This window comes from Haemaphysalis longicornis, unplaced genomic scaffold (assembly GCF_048455015.1).
Source record: "Haemaphysalis longicornis isolate Haplotype H1 unplaced genomic scaffold, Haemaphysalis longicornis Haplotype H1 scaffold_4, whole genome shotgun sequence".
Classification (NCBI taxonomy): domain Eukaryota; kingdom Metazoa; phylum Arthropoda; class Arachnida; order Ixodida; family Ixodidae; genus Haemaphysalis; species Haemaphysalis longicornis.
Genome location: NW_027526361.1, coordinates 13,952,192 through 13,967,191, shown reverse-complemented (window position 1 = coordinate 13,967,191; position 15,000 = coordinate 13,952,192). Strand labels below are relative to the sequence as shown.

The 15,000-nt window shown below is 47.4% G+C and overlaps 1 protein-coding gene across 1 annotated transcript in view; it reads left to right on the top strand.

The window, feature by feature from the left end:
* The first annotated feature begins 809 nt into the window (after positions 1 to 809).
* LOC144178284 (uncharacterized) overlaps positions 810 to 15,000 on the top strand; it is an 80,650-nt gene continuing 66,459 nt past the window's right edge. The window contains exon 1 of the mRNA XM_077706024.1: positions 810 to 1,078. Coding sequence (XP_077562150.1) covers positions 937 to 1,078 — 142 coding nt within the window. The 5' untranslated portion in view covers positions 810 to 936. The remainder of the gene's footprint in view (positions 1,079 to 15,000) is intronic.

Here is a 15,000-nt window from a genome sequence, read left to right as displayed (position 1 = left end):
CCACACAACGCGGCCGCAATTATATGTTCCGATCGATCTCGGGGACGAGAAGTTTCCTCGTGGCTAATGATGGCAAGTGTCTGGGATTGCTGAGATCGGCGTTTCAGTCAAACTCGCAAGCACACCAGCATATTCGCCTTTGCTCGTATTTTTCTGCAAGTTGGCTTCACGTTTATAATGTCCTTATGTGTTGAATTGTCTGGCAGTCAGATAGGACCATTTTCGTCGTTGACTCAGACAATAACAATATCATGTACGTGTGGAGCCCTGAGTTATATTTGGAGTAAGTAATGCCTGCATCGAATCTTAAAATATTGAAATATTGAAAATAATAAAGATGCGTCATCTTGCATGAAAAAAAAAGAAACAGTGTTTCATACCTTTGTGCCAGTGTTTCCGCCCCACTAAGAGACGTTTCAAGTTGGTAATTTGATAAGCATTTGCGTAACTCCAGCGAGCAAACACACCCACTCGTTGCCTTCATTTCTTTCGTTACGGAGACACCGCATCACGACGCGGAGCATCGCGTCCCTCCGTAACTGCCTCCCTCCGGCTGTTCTCGCGCGATGGTCCGCACGACACGCATCGGCTGGGAGCCTGGGCGCTACTGCGAGCGTTCCCCGTCGTCCGTATCGACCAACCCCGACGTCACAGGGGCGAGGGTCCCTCAGCAGCCGACGCCCCCCGTCCCCGGAGGAAAGAGCAGGCGAGAGACGAAAACAACGCCCCAGAAGCCGGCGACGGGGGAGGGGAAGTGGAGAAGGGGGGCGTGGCATAAATCGTGGCTCCTCTTCCCGTGTTTTCCGGCTGCGCCTCGGAGCCGAGTCCGAACCCGGCTCTCGCAGGCTGCAGTTCCTCGCTCTGCCTCCACCCGTGTGCGCGGTAACGAGCGGAGGCCAACGCACGCGTGGCGGCACCGGCAAGCAAGCGGCGGCGATGTCACCCTCGTGCTGCTTCGGCTTCGTGACGTCGAATCGGCTCGCCGTCGCAGGCGTACCACTCCGATGGGCCAGGTTTCTGTTGTACCTGGCTGCAGTGGCTGCTGTGGCCGAGTGCTTCACCGCTACACCTCCCACCGGTGAGTTGATGCGCCTCACCTAACCCTGTTGGCCTGGCGCGATTGTACGGCGTTCCGTGTGTTGGAGCGCCGATCGTGGGTTTAACGATCTCCGGACGCTCTCGATGACCGCTTCCTTCATTTCCCCACGCATCCACCATTGGTTGAGGCTTTCGTCCCACTTGTTTTCCACGTCCAGTCACCCCGGCGCATTTAGGCGAGAAAGCCTGTCTAGTCATTTACTTCGTGTGGTTACCCCCATGTTCTGTCACGGTCTTCAACGTCCTAATTGTCATGTGCACCCACAGTACAAGGAAATACGCAGCTTCTAGCAAAACTGGTTCCGTGGAACCTTTAAATGGTCCAGCGTATTCTTGTAAACAAATTTAAGCAAACTCAGAATCCACTCTTTGAGCTGGTTTTTGTTTTGGGAAAACAAATCCGTCCTGCCGTACGTCGCTTGAAGGATCTAAATCGTATTAGGGTTCAGTTAGTGCGCTACCAATCATTGTGTAGTACATATGTATGGGTGCACGAGCACCACTATGAACATTACCTACCCCCCGCATTCGCACCGTGTTGGAGGTTTAGATGCGGAATTGACGCAGCCAATCTTCACTCGGTTACCCCAGAATAAGGAACTGGCCGGGTACTCTAGTTGAAGCAACTAATTAGATTTATACCTCGCCGTCGTACATGCGTATTTAAAGGTAGATGCGTTGTCGTACAACAAACCCACTATAAACGAAGGTTTTGAGTCTTTTTCATGCATTAAATGTTTATATCGGTAAAATCCTAATTTCGATTCTATTTGCACTTTTTTTTATTATTAGGCGTTGCTTCGTGATATCTTGTTCGCAATGCGTTTCCAGGTTATCGAGCATTCCTTCCTTTTCGAATTGGTATTTTGTTTCCGAATAAGTATTTGTGCTCAGAAACCCCCACAATATATTCGCCACCCAAAAAAAAGTGGAAACCGATTTTTGTTGGTGCGCTGTATTCACGGGTGCAGTCAGTTCAATTGGTCGTTTTTCAAAAAAAAAATTAAGCTGCGAAATAACGCTTCACAATATCTTAAAGTGCCGTGATTTCCGTGGCCTAATATTGGGCGTCCGTTTAGCGGTGACTTTGATTTCTCAAAGCCCTGGTTCCCCGCCACCTTCTAGCTCGAAAGCGGACGGTGTTAGTACACAATATATAACCGTTAGTTTAAAACTATAAACAGAGTGGGTTGCAACGACTAACTTTAACCTTTGCATTCGCCCACGCGTTCACTTAGTAAAAGTAACAGCCGACTGTCGTCAAATAGTATATCAAGTGCTTGTAGGTGGACCAATGCTACAGATTGTAGTAGCTGGACGGTTTCTAATAACTGTCTCTTGGCCTTCCCGCGACTGTGCTATGCATCCATTTGTGGGCTGACTTCCTAGATCACCCGCGTGTCTGACTGTGTGGTGGCTCTATAATAGTGCTCGGTTAGTAACCGTGCCTTTCTCTAGCGCATCATCGGATATTTATATTGTCAGTCACTACTAATTGTCATAATGCCCAGGGCAGACGCACGGTATTGTTGGCGTAGTAGACGTTCCACTCGACGCGTTATGCATTGATGATGACATTGTTATATATCCTTTGCCCTGGCCCTTTCTGAAACAATTTTTAATCACAACTATTTCTTTCTGAAAAAACAATTCGAGCAACACTTCATCGGAACCAGTTTTGCTCGCTATCCGCTCCCTAGGGCCCCAGTTCAGCGATTCCCGTTGTCAGACATGATGTTCAAGCGCAGTATTAGGAACAGCTGGAGCTGATTCGTTTTAGGAACCGGTGCTCTACAGACGAGACAGTCGTTTTGTCGCCCTTTTTCTCGTTGTATTTCGCAGCTCCTCAAAACAATCAGAAATGGCAGCTGCATCTGGTAGCTTCGCCAGAGGCTGTTCAAGACTTTAACCGCAATCTTTCGAATAGAATACGCGTCTCGTTGACGCCTCTCTCAAACTCATTGCAATAAAATCAGTTGGGTCAACACAAAGCCAATTATGAAATTTGGGCGAGAATGATGAACAGCGTGAGAAGAAACACCTCTGTTAAATGATAGTAAACTTAACTTTCCCGGAATCCCTTAGCCGAAAAAGCCGGACGGGGGGAAAAACATTATGTGTGGCGTCGTGTTTTTAATGCGCGGCACTCGAGAACTATAGCGTGGAAGTGTTTTCACGCCAGGGCTGACTTTCTTCTTCAGCCGTCAGAAGTTTAAATGGGGCTGGCCTAACCCTCAAATGATATTTGGCTGACATTGTACGACAGAAATGCAAACACTGTTTCGGAACGCTTGTGTTCTCTTGATCAACGTTTTAACTGTGTAACGAACCACCACTAGGCCTCATGTTACGCGCGTCGATCCTCTAATTGGGGCCTCCGGCGAGGGCAAGCGCCTGTACGCCTTCGAACTGTCGCCGTCCCGAAACCCGAGCGGACAGGTTGCCTTGTCATCCAGTTTAACGGCTCCTTTCCCGCGTTTTGACGGTGGAAGGAGCGCGCCAAGCGCACTCTCTGCAAAGCGCCATCGACCGTTTTGAAGCCGGTACACAACCTGTCGCCCCCCTTCCACTCAAGAGGGCCCACTAGCGGCGCTTCTCTGTACCCTGCCTCCTGTCGAAGTTACTTCTCACTGTACGAATTTCGTTTGCTGTACCCTCCGTTACAGACTAACGTGTGCGAAGCACGAACAAGTTTCCACTTCTCTTGGGTTTTTCTCTTTGTTCTGCCCTCTTTCGTTCGTGTCGAAACGTGCCCTGACTCCGAGTGAGTTGGAGGTCGGCAGGTGTGAGGTGGCGGGCGCTTATTAAATTATACAGCGGAAACTCGGGCAAGCCGGAGCGCTGCAAGCCTGGTGTTGCGAAAATGTCCTTACACTGCGTGAGATGTGCAACCAAACGCGCGCCCTCTACTCTCAACGCTTCTGGAGCACTCTCGTTCTTAACAAACATCGCTCAATCACGGCTGAATTTCTTGTGCGCGATGCTTTTGTTCGTTTTTTGACTTGACGTAGTACCGCGGCACTTTTTCTGCGGTTGTTGCTGTTCACATTTTTTTTTTCGTCTAGACGTCTCATTAACAAGTTTCACTTTTGACTCAGTCAGTAAATAAGCAGACGATAAGTCGGGAGCCGATCATAATGTACCAAAACTGCCGTATATGGCATAGCACCTGGCCTTTAGGTATGCAAAAAAATTTTATTTGAAGTTCCGAACGCTGCCTTAGGCATTTCAGGCTGGGGTTTTTACGCGCGATAACCTGCTCTGCAGCAATACGGGCCTGAGAAATTGAGGCATTCGTAGAAAATCGTGTAAACCTACCTACCTTATTAGGCTACAGTATAAATTAACTTTTAGGGTGTAACTTATTCCGTGTCCTGAAATGCGATTTAGGCGTTTCTATCAGGAATCTCTAGACCCAACAAACTGATAGGTTTACGGTGCTAAGACATATTGAGCGATTTATGAGAAAAGGTTACAGCCAGCTCTTCGTCAAGGGATAAATTGTAAGGCTACTAGAATTTCGTTATACACGGGTATAAGATGTTTACACGTTGAAATCAGTTAGATAAATTTGCATGGCTAAGAGATATGAAGAAATATCCCAAAAAGGAACTGAAGAATACTGTTTTAAACGCGTGTTCTTTTTTTTTCTCACGTTTCCCAGCCAAATGTTACTCTGCTTTAAGCCTACACACAATCTCTAGTAACCATCTTCTAGTAACCATCCTTGCACCAAGAAGGGCAATCTAAAATTTACTCTTCCTCCCGATCACCTTTAAGCTCTCCTGAACTTACAATCACACCGGCTCATTTGAACGGCTAGAGAGCAAAGAACAGGCACCTTGTTTCGAGATGCTACGCCTTTCAAAATAGGCCTGAATCACGAGAAACCAGACAAGCGTATGGCATCGTCTGCAAGAATAAAGACCGCTACAGCGCGAAGGAGAACGAAAATGTGAATGGAGAGAACTCCCCCGGTCCAGCCGCTGACACCACGCTCTTTCCATCATCCTGGGCTCCTTTCAGCGACGTTCAGACGCGAGGCTTCCTCCAATTTTTTCGGGCGCGAATCCCACAGGAGCCGACACCTGATGGCTGTACGGTAGCTGCCCCGAACGTTTCCGCCGCATTCAGCGCCAGCCCCGAACGCAAGACGATCGCTTCCCGATCTCGCGAGCGCACGTGAATGCGCCCGGTTTTCTCGGGGCTGCTGCAATATGTGGGAGCGACGTGCACGCCGAGGCGGTGTCTTTTATGGCTTCGCGTTTCTTCGGGCCTGGTTTCCCATTTCGGGGCGACGTTTTCAGTGGCGGTCTCGACTGGGACACTTTCTCTTACATGTCTCGGTGCGGAAGTGGTAGAAAAATTGTGCACGCGTGCTCGGGAAGAAATTAGGGTTTTTTTCTCTTTTTAACTTTCTTTGCCTTTATACGTTTAGTGATACGCTCAGGAGCTGAACGCGCCGAAGGAAAGATTGCAGCCAGATAAAGTAAGCCACGTTATTACCCTGTAACTTTCTCGGCACTTGACGCGCGAAAAGGGAAGCACGGAGATTACTTAGGCAATCCGAGTGGTATGGTAGTACATGAGGCAATTTCGGATTCGAGTGCTCCATGCTCGAGAATCAAAAAGAAGGTCCATTCAATTTACGCACAGTCGTAAAAAGCATAGAGCCGAACGTCTGGCGCTTAGCTTTTCGGGCAGCTGATAATATCGAACTGGGACGCTTCGTATTGCTACGATCGGTAACAGGATTGTTTTCCTATTGGTTTATCTCCCCTCTTGTTTTCATGCATCAAACAGAAGAATGCCGCGTTTTCAGGCTAAGGGGTAATAAGGAGTTAATTCTCCAGGAATTACTGAAGTTAAGATGTGTTCTTACGTTGCACCTTGAGGCCTTGTAAGATCAGTTTCCTACAACAAACAAAATGAAAAAATCCTCAAAGTATTTTTAATATATTTTTCCTAGATGACGTAGGAGCCTTAACATTCGTTTCAGGTCCACGGTTATCGACTTGTCACAGGCGTCGTTGTCTGTCTGTCTGTCCGTCCGTCCTTCTGTCCGTCTATCCGTCAGTCTGCGTGTGTGCGCGTGGATGCGTGAGTGTGCCTGTGCGTACGTTAACGATGAAATAAAAATGAATAACACTAATGTGAACTTGAACACCAGATCTTGCTAGTAACTGAGTGCGCTGACAAATCGTTATGTTCGCAGGTCAGCATTTTAAACAAGGCGTGCTTAATCTGTTCTTCGTATAAACAGTACCGAAAAGCGTCACACTGGGTTTAATGGGATAGTCGGATCAATATGTTTATGCGGCTTAATTTTAGTAATTTATTTCTTTGCCGTTTATTTATTTATTTATTTATTTATTTATTTATTTATTTATTTATTTATTTATTTATTTATTTATTTATTATCAGCCATTCCCGGCCTCCCAAGTTTGCCCAACTGCACAATTTTAGAAAATATTTATAAAATGCAAAGCACGTTACCAAAAGTTTCATTCCTTCCAGCTAAAAAAGAACCTTAAAACAACCGCTGAATTAAGAAAGACCAAACTATATAAATTGTGTGCGCCCTGCCGTAAAGCTCCCCAAGTTGACTTCACACGCTGGCACACATATGTAGGGAAAAAAACACTTGCGACAGAATTTGACAAAAAAAAATGTGGAGGAAATGGGTGTGAAAACCCTTGCTCGTGCCTTCTTTTCCTCACAATGAACCGGGCTACCCGAATGCCCTCTTTCATTCCCCGCCCCTCCTTTTCTTTTTTTGTCTCGCGAAATGTTTTTCTTAACCAAGATACGCGCAAAATGTCCGATATATTAATTATCCCAACCTAGACCCCAGCGGGAATCCAGGATTAATGGATGCTGCACCCGATGGGGCGTCACGCTACAACCAACACACGCCCCATGTGAGCGACCGCTTTTTCAAGTTCGATATTTTGTCTTCTCCCTTTCTGTTTTTTTTTTTTTTTTCATATTCGCTGTCAAGATACACGGTTCCTACAACAATCGCCGGACACTCACCCCTGACCCAACCGCTAATATCTCTCGCAGCGGTAGTCCCGTTGTTCTTTTGTAGGAGCCCCCGCGGTCGGTCCTTTTGTTCGCTGGGCTCCCTTCCCTCACCCGCATCTGGCCGTCCTTGGTGGAACGAATTAGTTCTCCGCCATTCACGTATCGCGCGCACCCACGAGCGCCTTCGGGAGTCAGCCAAGTTGTATAAGGGCGAGGAGGTGCCCTCTCACTCCCCGACCATCATCTCTTGTTCCAAGGGACAACAGTGCTGAAAGGTTCGAGGCGGGTATAAAAAGAAAGGACGTTAGGGCATTAGGGCAAATATCCCGCTCTCCTTTGCACACCACCACATCTGTGGCTTTTGTGCTTGGAAAGCAAAATAGAAGCTGAAGGAGGAAAACATAAGCGGCTGGTGAATGTCTAACCACGACGCATTGCACAGCAGAGATATCATTATTCAAGTCATATTGTCTTGACAAACGTCCAGTGCACTTAATAAGAAACTGTGGTTTTCCGTAGTCGGCCATCAGCCATCTCATTTTTTATTTCGATCCTTCCGGGATGTTCCGGTTTTATTTCAAGGAGAAGGGAAAGGGGGGGGGGGGGTAGCAAGAGGAGAAAGAAAAGGGGAGGGAGGCGATCAGGAACAATCCTCAACTGCTTTCCAACACGTCTATATTCAAAATTCAAAAGTAATTTCCGTCTTCAATAAATTCAGCCAGAACACCAGATACGATTACTTCATAAAATACTCCTCCTAAAAGACGTGTATACTAACAGGAGAGTATTGGTTTGGGCGAGTTGGTACATCTGGCGTATTGAAGCGCAGCAAAGACGAGGACAGGAACACTGTGTGTCGTCGTCTGTGTTCCTGTCCTCGTCTTTGCTGCGCTTCAATACGCCAGGTATACTAACAGCCCAAGAAACATTCAGAAACTTAGGAAGCAGCGAAATACGCCAACAGTCTGCCCTGCTTTTAGAGACGACAGTCTTTTTTGGGCTACGTAGACGCGGGAGTGTCTGCGTGTCTGTCGGTCTGTCCGTACGAAAAAAGGAGAGGGGAAAAAAGAATAGAGAGAGAGGGTGGGGTTGGGGGAAAGTCGTAAGCCGGTGGAAGGTGTACGGGGTAGAGCGCGTGAACGGGGCAGGAGCGTTAGAAGCACTATCGTCATCGTCGCCATTTTGATCGAAGACAAAATCTTTTAAGAGGCTTTGAATTAGCCTGATTGATTGATTGATTGATTGATTGATTGATTGATTGATTGATTGATTGATTGACTGACTGACTGATTGATTGATTGATTGATTGATTGATTGATTGATTGATTGATTGATTGATTGATTGATTGATTGATTGATTGATTGATTGATTGATTGATTGATTGATTGATTGATTGTAGGGTTTAACGCGCCGACGCAACGCAGGCGATGAGGCGCGCCGTAGTGGAGGGCTCCGGATTAATTTTTCCCCCTGGGGATCTTTAACCTGCGCCGAAATCTCGTACACATAGGTGTTTTTGCTTTTCGCCTCCATCGTGTTTTCTATTTTGGGGGGAACATATAAATTAAAATACCCAGAGAAAAATCCCTGGAGAAAACCAAGTATTAGAGAAAAATGCTGCTACCTTCTTTGCCTTTCCTCCTTGTTCAGGGAGCCTTGCCTCACGAAGGGTAACGTATTATTAGAGAAGGGTATCGTCTTATTATCCGTCCTTCTGGCAAAATTACTCGCACCTTTGAAAACCTTGCCTTTGGTCACTTACCTTTTTTTAAGAATATTTTGCCGAGTCTCTCGCGTGGTAATGACCACTCCGTCGTGTAGAGGCATGGCCACATATTTGCATGTTATTGGATCTCTTCGTGAAAAACACAGGTGACGTCCTCGCTCCTTCGTGGCTTAGTTCGTATTGATTGATTTCTTTTTTAAACGCCCGGCTGCGTGCCGTCGAACAGTGTCGGAGAGATTGTGCTAATATATTTGCGTAGGGCCTGTCCTCCTCCATTGGCGAAAAGTTCTCCACCCGGTCATACACATTCACAATCATTTTCTGGCGATCTTTAAGAAACAGGTAGGAAGGTAACGGTGTTTGTACGCACGCAGTATTGCTCCATTAAAGCACTAAACCACCAATAAACCGAATCAGATTCTGGCGCGAATGAAAGGTGTGCTTCCCGAGTAAGTGCAAATAGCACGAACGCAGATGGGCGCCGCGGTGGCTCAGTGGCTAAGGCGTTGCGCTGCTGAGCACGAGGTCGCGGGTTCGATTCCCGGCCGCGGCGGCCGCTTTTCTGATGGAGGCGAAAAGCAAAAACGCCCGTGTGTACGAGATTTCGGCGCACGATAAAGATCCCCAGGTGGTCAAAATTAATCCGGAGCCCTCCACTACGGCGCGCCTCATCGCCTGCGTTGCGTCGGCGCGTTAAACCCCACAATCAATCAATCAACGAACGCAGATGCGGAGAATTACTGCCTCTATCTATCGCTACGGCGGCCGCTGGCCAGAGCAGACGCGGTGCTCCCAAGAGGCAGTGGTTGTCCGGGCTACACGTCGGGGGACTGGCTTACGCAGATCACAGTGTTCAGCGCCTCCCGTCTGAGTCATATAAAAGGCTGCAGCCTCAGTAAACCCGAGAGCTTGCCCGGCTAATGCTAACCTCCAGAAAACTCCCGGTTAGTTCAGCTCAACGGCTGAGCTCCGGATGTAAGCGGGGAAGCACCGTATACACACGGTGCGAATCACTTGGACCGAAGGAGCTTGCAGCAACGCCGGAAGTTGATGCTGATTCGTTCGCAAACCCACGCACTCGTCTTTGGAGTGAGCGCATTTGCAGCACATTGATTTCGTACAAAGCACAGGGGCATCGATGATGACAGCTCATCACGCTTGTCTGACGTTTCTTTTGTAATTGAACTCACGAACCAAATTAGCTGTGTTAGGCTACTAACGAGCGCCGCTTTGCTTTCCTATTTTCACAAAGGCTTTGGGGTTGGTGTTGTTTTAGCGATTTTGCCTCCATTAAATTATCAGACAGTTGATTGATTGATTGATTGATTGATTGATTGATTGATTGATTGATTGATTGATTGATTGATTGATTGATTGATTGATTGATTGATTGATTACTTGATTTATTCATTGATTACTTGATTTATTCATTAATTCATTCGTTCATTCATTTACAGTGGTAGGATGGGTGCAAAGAAAGGGGAGTTCTGCCATCAGGGGCGGGTTCGCGGCTTCAGATAGACAAAAACGAAAATAAAGTGTTTTTCAACAAAGATGCTTGCGTAAGCTGAAAGTTTCGCAAAGATAACCTTCGCTTTTCGAATTCACGTAATAGAACATAGAAATAAATGTCCATTTTTGGGGGTACATTTACAGCGTAACACGTTTGCGCTCTCCCGCTCGCAAATGGAGGGGCTTTATCACCTTGCCCCTTGACAGAAACCTGACACCCGTGCTCCTTCATACTGCGCGACAGAAGACAGTTTAAGTTTTCTTACGTGTTCGCTCAAGGAAGCCTTCGGACACGATCCTGCGGGCCGACGGCGGGCTGCACCTGCACTTGTTTTAGCGCTATACACAAGACTGCCTCACGACGATTGCTTTATAAAACCCGATTTATTCACGCGATTCTACAATACTAACATACGTGCAATCAAGCATTTCACGTTTTGTTTTTCCCGACTTTGATAACAGGGACCAATACTTCCATGGTAATCTATTCATGTTGATACGCAAAGCTCTTGCGTCTTCGCAAACAGGATTTAAGACTTCCTTTCATTTCGGTCTATTGTGGAAGGTATTCGGTGCATGAAAAACAATGTGGCGAGTTTGTTGTTGTTGTTGTTGTTGTTGTTGTTGTTATTACGTTTTTGTTGTAACTTGCATCTTGGTTTTTGTTTTGTTTTTTATCGTGACCTGTTTAGCTCGCAGAATCAATGAAAGCGAGGAAAGAAAATGTTTTCAAGACACCCGAGGAAAGCCATTGCAGCCACGCAAAAGCGCCCTGTAAAGTTTTCTTTTCCACCCGAACCATTCATGGCTCCTTTTCATGCGGATTTCTTTCTTATTCGATACTTGGCTGCAACTAAACTGGTGCGTGTGTCATTCTGGAGACCAGCCTGTGGCAGGGGTAAACAGGCGAAATGGAAGGCTACTTGTATTTGTATTCGTGTTTGTTTAGACTTATTTCGCCCCGGCGTCTCACCCTTGCCAGCCCCTCCCACTCTTTTTCAATCTTCTGTCGTCGGCTTGGGCCTTTCTGCTCCCTCCTCCCGCGTCCGTTCCCCTCGGAAAGATAGACGTCACCAAACTAGGGAGGAGATAAATGAGTTTCCGGCCTTCGATTTCTGGAGCAGAGTTCCCAGGTTCTCGGTTGCGTGCGTGCCCTGCCTACGACTCGATCCGCGAAGGCTCCCGAACGCCGCTAGCTTTTCCGCCCGCAAAAAAAGTCTTTAAAGCCCTCCAGGCCTTCGGTTTCCATCTTTCATGTTTAATTTTTCTCCGTATAATTTTTTAAACGCCACGCAGACGTTAGGCTTCGCTTTCTACTTCCTTTTTTCATTGCTCTGATCAAGTAATCTGTTTTGCTCCTCTTCCGAACGTCCGAAGGGAATTCTGCCCGCTTATCCCGTCTTAAAGCCTGCTTAGCAGCGAGGTCTTCCTTTGTTCCCGTACTTTTTTATTTCCCTTTTTTATGTCTGTGCGCATGTGTGCCCTAGCGTGTGCTAGCGTGCGTGGGCGTCCTTTATTTCTATATACAGGACCACTCCGCTCTCGTCGTTGTTGTTGCTTACAAGGGCTTTTCTGCTGCCATCGAGACAATTTATACCTAAATACAAGCGTACATACATACATACATACATACATACATACATACATACATACATACATACATACATACATACATACATACATACATACATACATACATACATACATACATACATACATGCATGCATGCATGCATGCATACATACATACATACATACATACATACATACATACATACATACATTCATACATACATACATACATACATACATACATACATACATACATACATACATACATACATACATACATACATACATACATACATACATACATGCGTGTGGTCGCGCATGCGTGCGTGTTTGCGTGCTCAGTTCCGTGAGTTTATCAAATTGGCGAGTTAAAGTACGTTCAACTTTTTTTTATGAAAGTGGAGAAAAACACACTCAGCTCACCTGGTGGGACCCGGGAGGTTGTGGGTGCGGGCCCCAACCGGGAATCGTGTTCTTATCAACTTTGTTCCTTTCAGCTCAAAAAATAAACGTACGCCAACATGCAAAATTTATGAACAGCACAATTGCGCACTTGACTGCTGGCTTTCTTTTGCTTGTACACGTGCAGGGGTAATTTAAGCTGCTCGCTCCGGGCCTCCTGCAGCCATCTGTTGCCAAAGCTTACCCATTCCCGTGTGTAAAAGTAGCAGACATGGGAAGCTGTTTCCGATGTACGGAAAATAGGACCCACTGATCGCCGCGAACGGCAGAAACGCAATGGTGAAACTCAAATGCATTCGCTCTCGCTCGAACCAAATCAATTCCAACGTCCTTTCCTTTCAAATACTATTGTACAGACTCGCTTATCGTCTTACTCACTAAAGAAAATGTATAGGCAGAAAGTGCTGAGCGCACAAGTAAAACGAGAAAAGTGCACTTCTGGTGATTTGCGCAAAACTTGCAGCCCCTTGACGGCGTCATTACAAGCCCGACCGGTGTTAACATGCGCGCGGATATTTGCATCCCGTTTTCCAAAGTTAGATTCACTTCGGAAATGCAGGCTCGCATTAAATACACGCCCCGGGCTGTAAAGTACGGCGTTTGACCCACTAAAGCTAAATCGCTGCTCAGTGTGGCGCTGTGTGGCCCAGACGGAGGTTCGGACTTGGGGCACCTTGGCGTGACACCACACAGGGTGTAGGCGGGCGGTTTTATGTTTCTTTATACAAGTTAGTTAACTGCTGCCTTCATCCGTGTGTACACCGCCGTTCAACGCCGAAAGGAATTTTATGGAGGACTGTTCAAGAAACGGGCACCGTCATTTTCCCCTTTTTTTCTTCAGAAATTTCTATTGTCTGCGTATGTCTCAGTATGTAGAACGGAATTATTGAAAGATGCTACATTTAGTCCCACCGGATTCAGGTTGCATATCCGCAGCTTGTCAGACGTCAGTAAATATTTACACGCATTCCTGTTTGTTGGGTTATGCATCTACAAACAGCGCCGTTGCAGTTAATCAGGTCATGGTCCTCTCACGAAGCGAACAGAATTTGCAAAAAGACAAAACAAAAGAATGGCCATTCGAGATCGTAAAGGAGAAAGCTAAAGATACTACGCGGTATCCAAACCGTAGAATAGGCTCCTGCTGTTGTGAACTCTTTTGTTGGCAGTCGGCGTGTCCTAACCTTAAGCGAGCTGAGAGAGGAGTCAGGGAAGGTCTTTGCAATGCGACACACAAGTAATACCCCTGTCACACGGGCACTTTCATCCGGATTGAAGCGAAGCGCGATTGACTTTTCGAGCGCGCTCGACGCACTGCCGCTGCCGCACGGCACGTTTCGATCCCGATTGAGAAGTTGCACCGATTGCCCTTACGGACTCCAGAGGGCGCTAAAAGTGTACTTCGCGGCCGGCGTTTGGTGACTGCGCGGTCGTAGTTATACGGAACTATATAAATGTTACAGCACGCTTATTTGGGTAAAGCTATTTGATATAATTTCTGGCGTTAGTTAAAGGGGTCCTGAAATACCTTCCGCCGATGCATGGATGTACATGTAACCAAATAAAGCAATGTATTAGCAATCTTCTCCCGTAAGAATTTTGTTAAAGCGATGAGTATTAGCTGGGAAATCGTAAATCAAAAACCGCGCATTATCATCGCGCCGCGTTTCCTCCTCCTTTCGCTGTTGACGGCGCGAGAGCCTTCCCTCCCATGATGCTGCGCTCCTCATCGATGACGTACTTCCGCTATGGCGCTCCTAGACTGCCGTCTGCTACGGGCAAGCTTTGTTGACACCATGAATCCCGCACTCCGCTCAAGGCTGGAAAAGCGAACGAAAAATCTGGCTGCATTTGTGCGGCGGCCTGGCCATGCCCTTTCGCGCTGTACGTTGCTGGAGTTGCTATCGGCGGCACGCGACTTTTTATCGGCGGCGAACTCGCAGCCGCTCGGGGAGGATCGTGCGCTCGGTCCCTTTCATGCACCGCGCACTGTTTATCCAAAAAGCGCCGTATCAGATGTGGCCCCGCTGGTGCCGGGTCTTATTTTGCGGCGGTGGTAATTTCTGCCGGCGGCATGTGAAAAAGACATTTTAAACCAATACAGAACCCGTGCACAAAACGCTTCAATCATGTGACCAGTTCAGCTTGGGGCGACGCGTGGTGGAGAGCGGCAACGTTGACAAAACATGCCCCGGAGCGGCTCTGAGCTTTCTAGCGCTGGAGCGAGCGCCATTTCTTTGACAATCTCAAACATTGGTTGCCTTGGCAACAAGGCACAAACCGCTCCAGAAGTCAGTTACGGTTGCGTGATCCCGGTTCAGCTCGGGGCCCCACCTCGCGACATGTGGGCACTGCAGGCGTACCACTCACTCCCATTGGGAAGTGCGAGATGCGTTTGATATTACAGGAGGCGATGGTGTGTGTGTTGTGGACGCCTTTGTTTCGCGATGAAATGCGACGTTGTGCTTCTGCGGGTGGATAGTGCTTCCCATGGTCTGGATTATCTTTCTCGGGTGACGTACGACTCAACCTCGCATGGGGTATGTGCAGTGTGCGTGGCTAAAAGCCATCTCGGCTTGTGCGCCAGAGTTAAGTGACTTGCT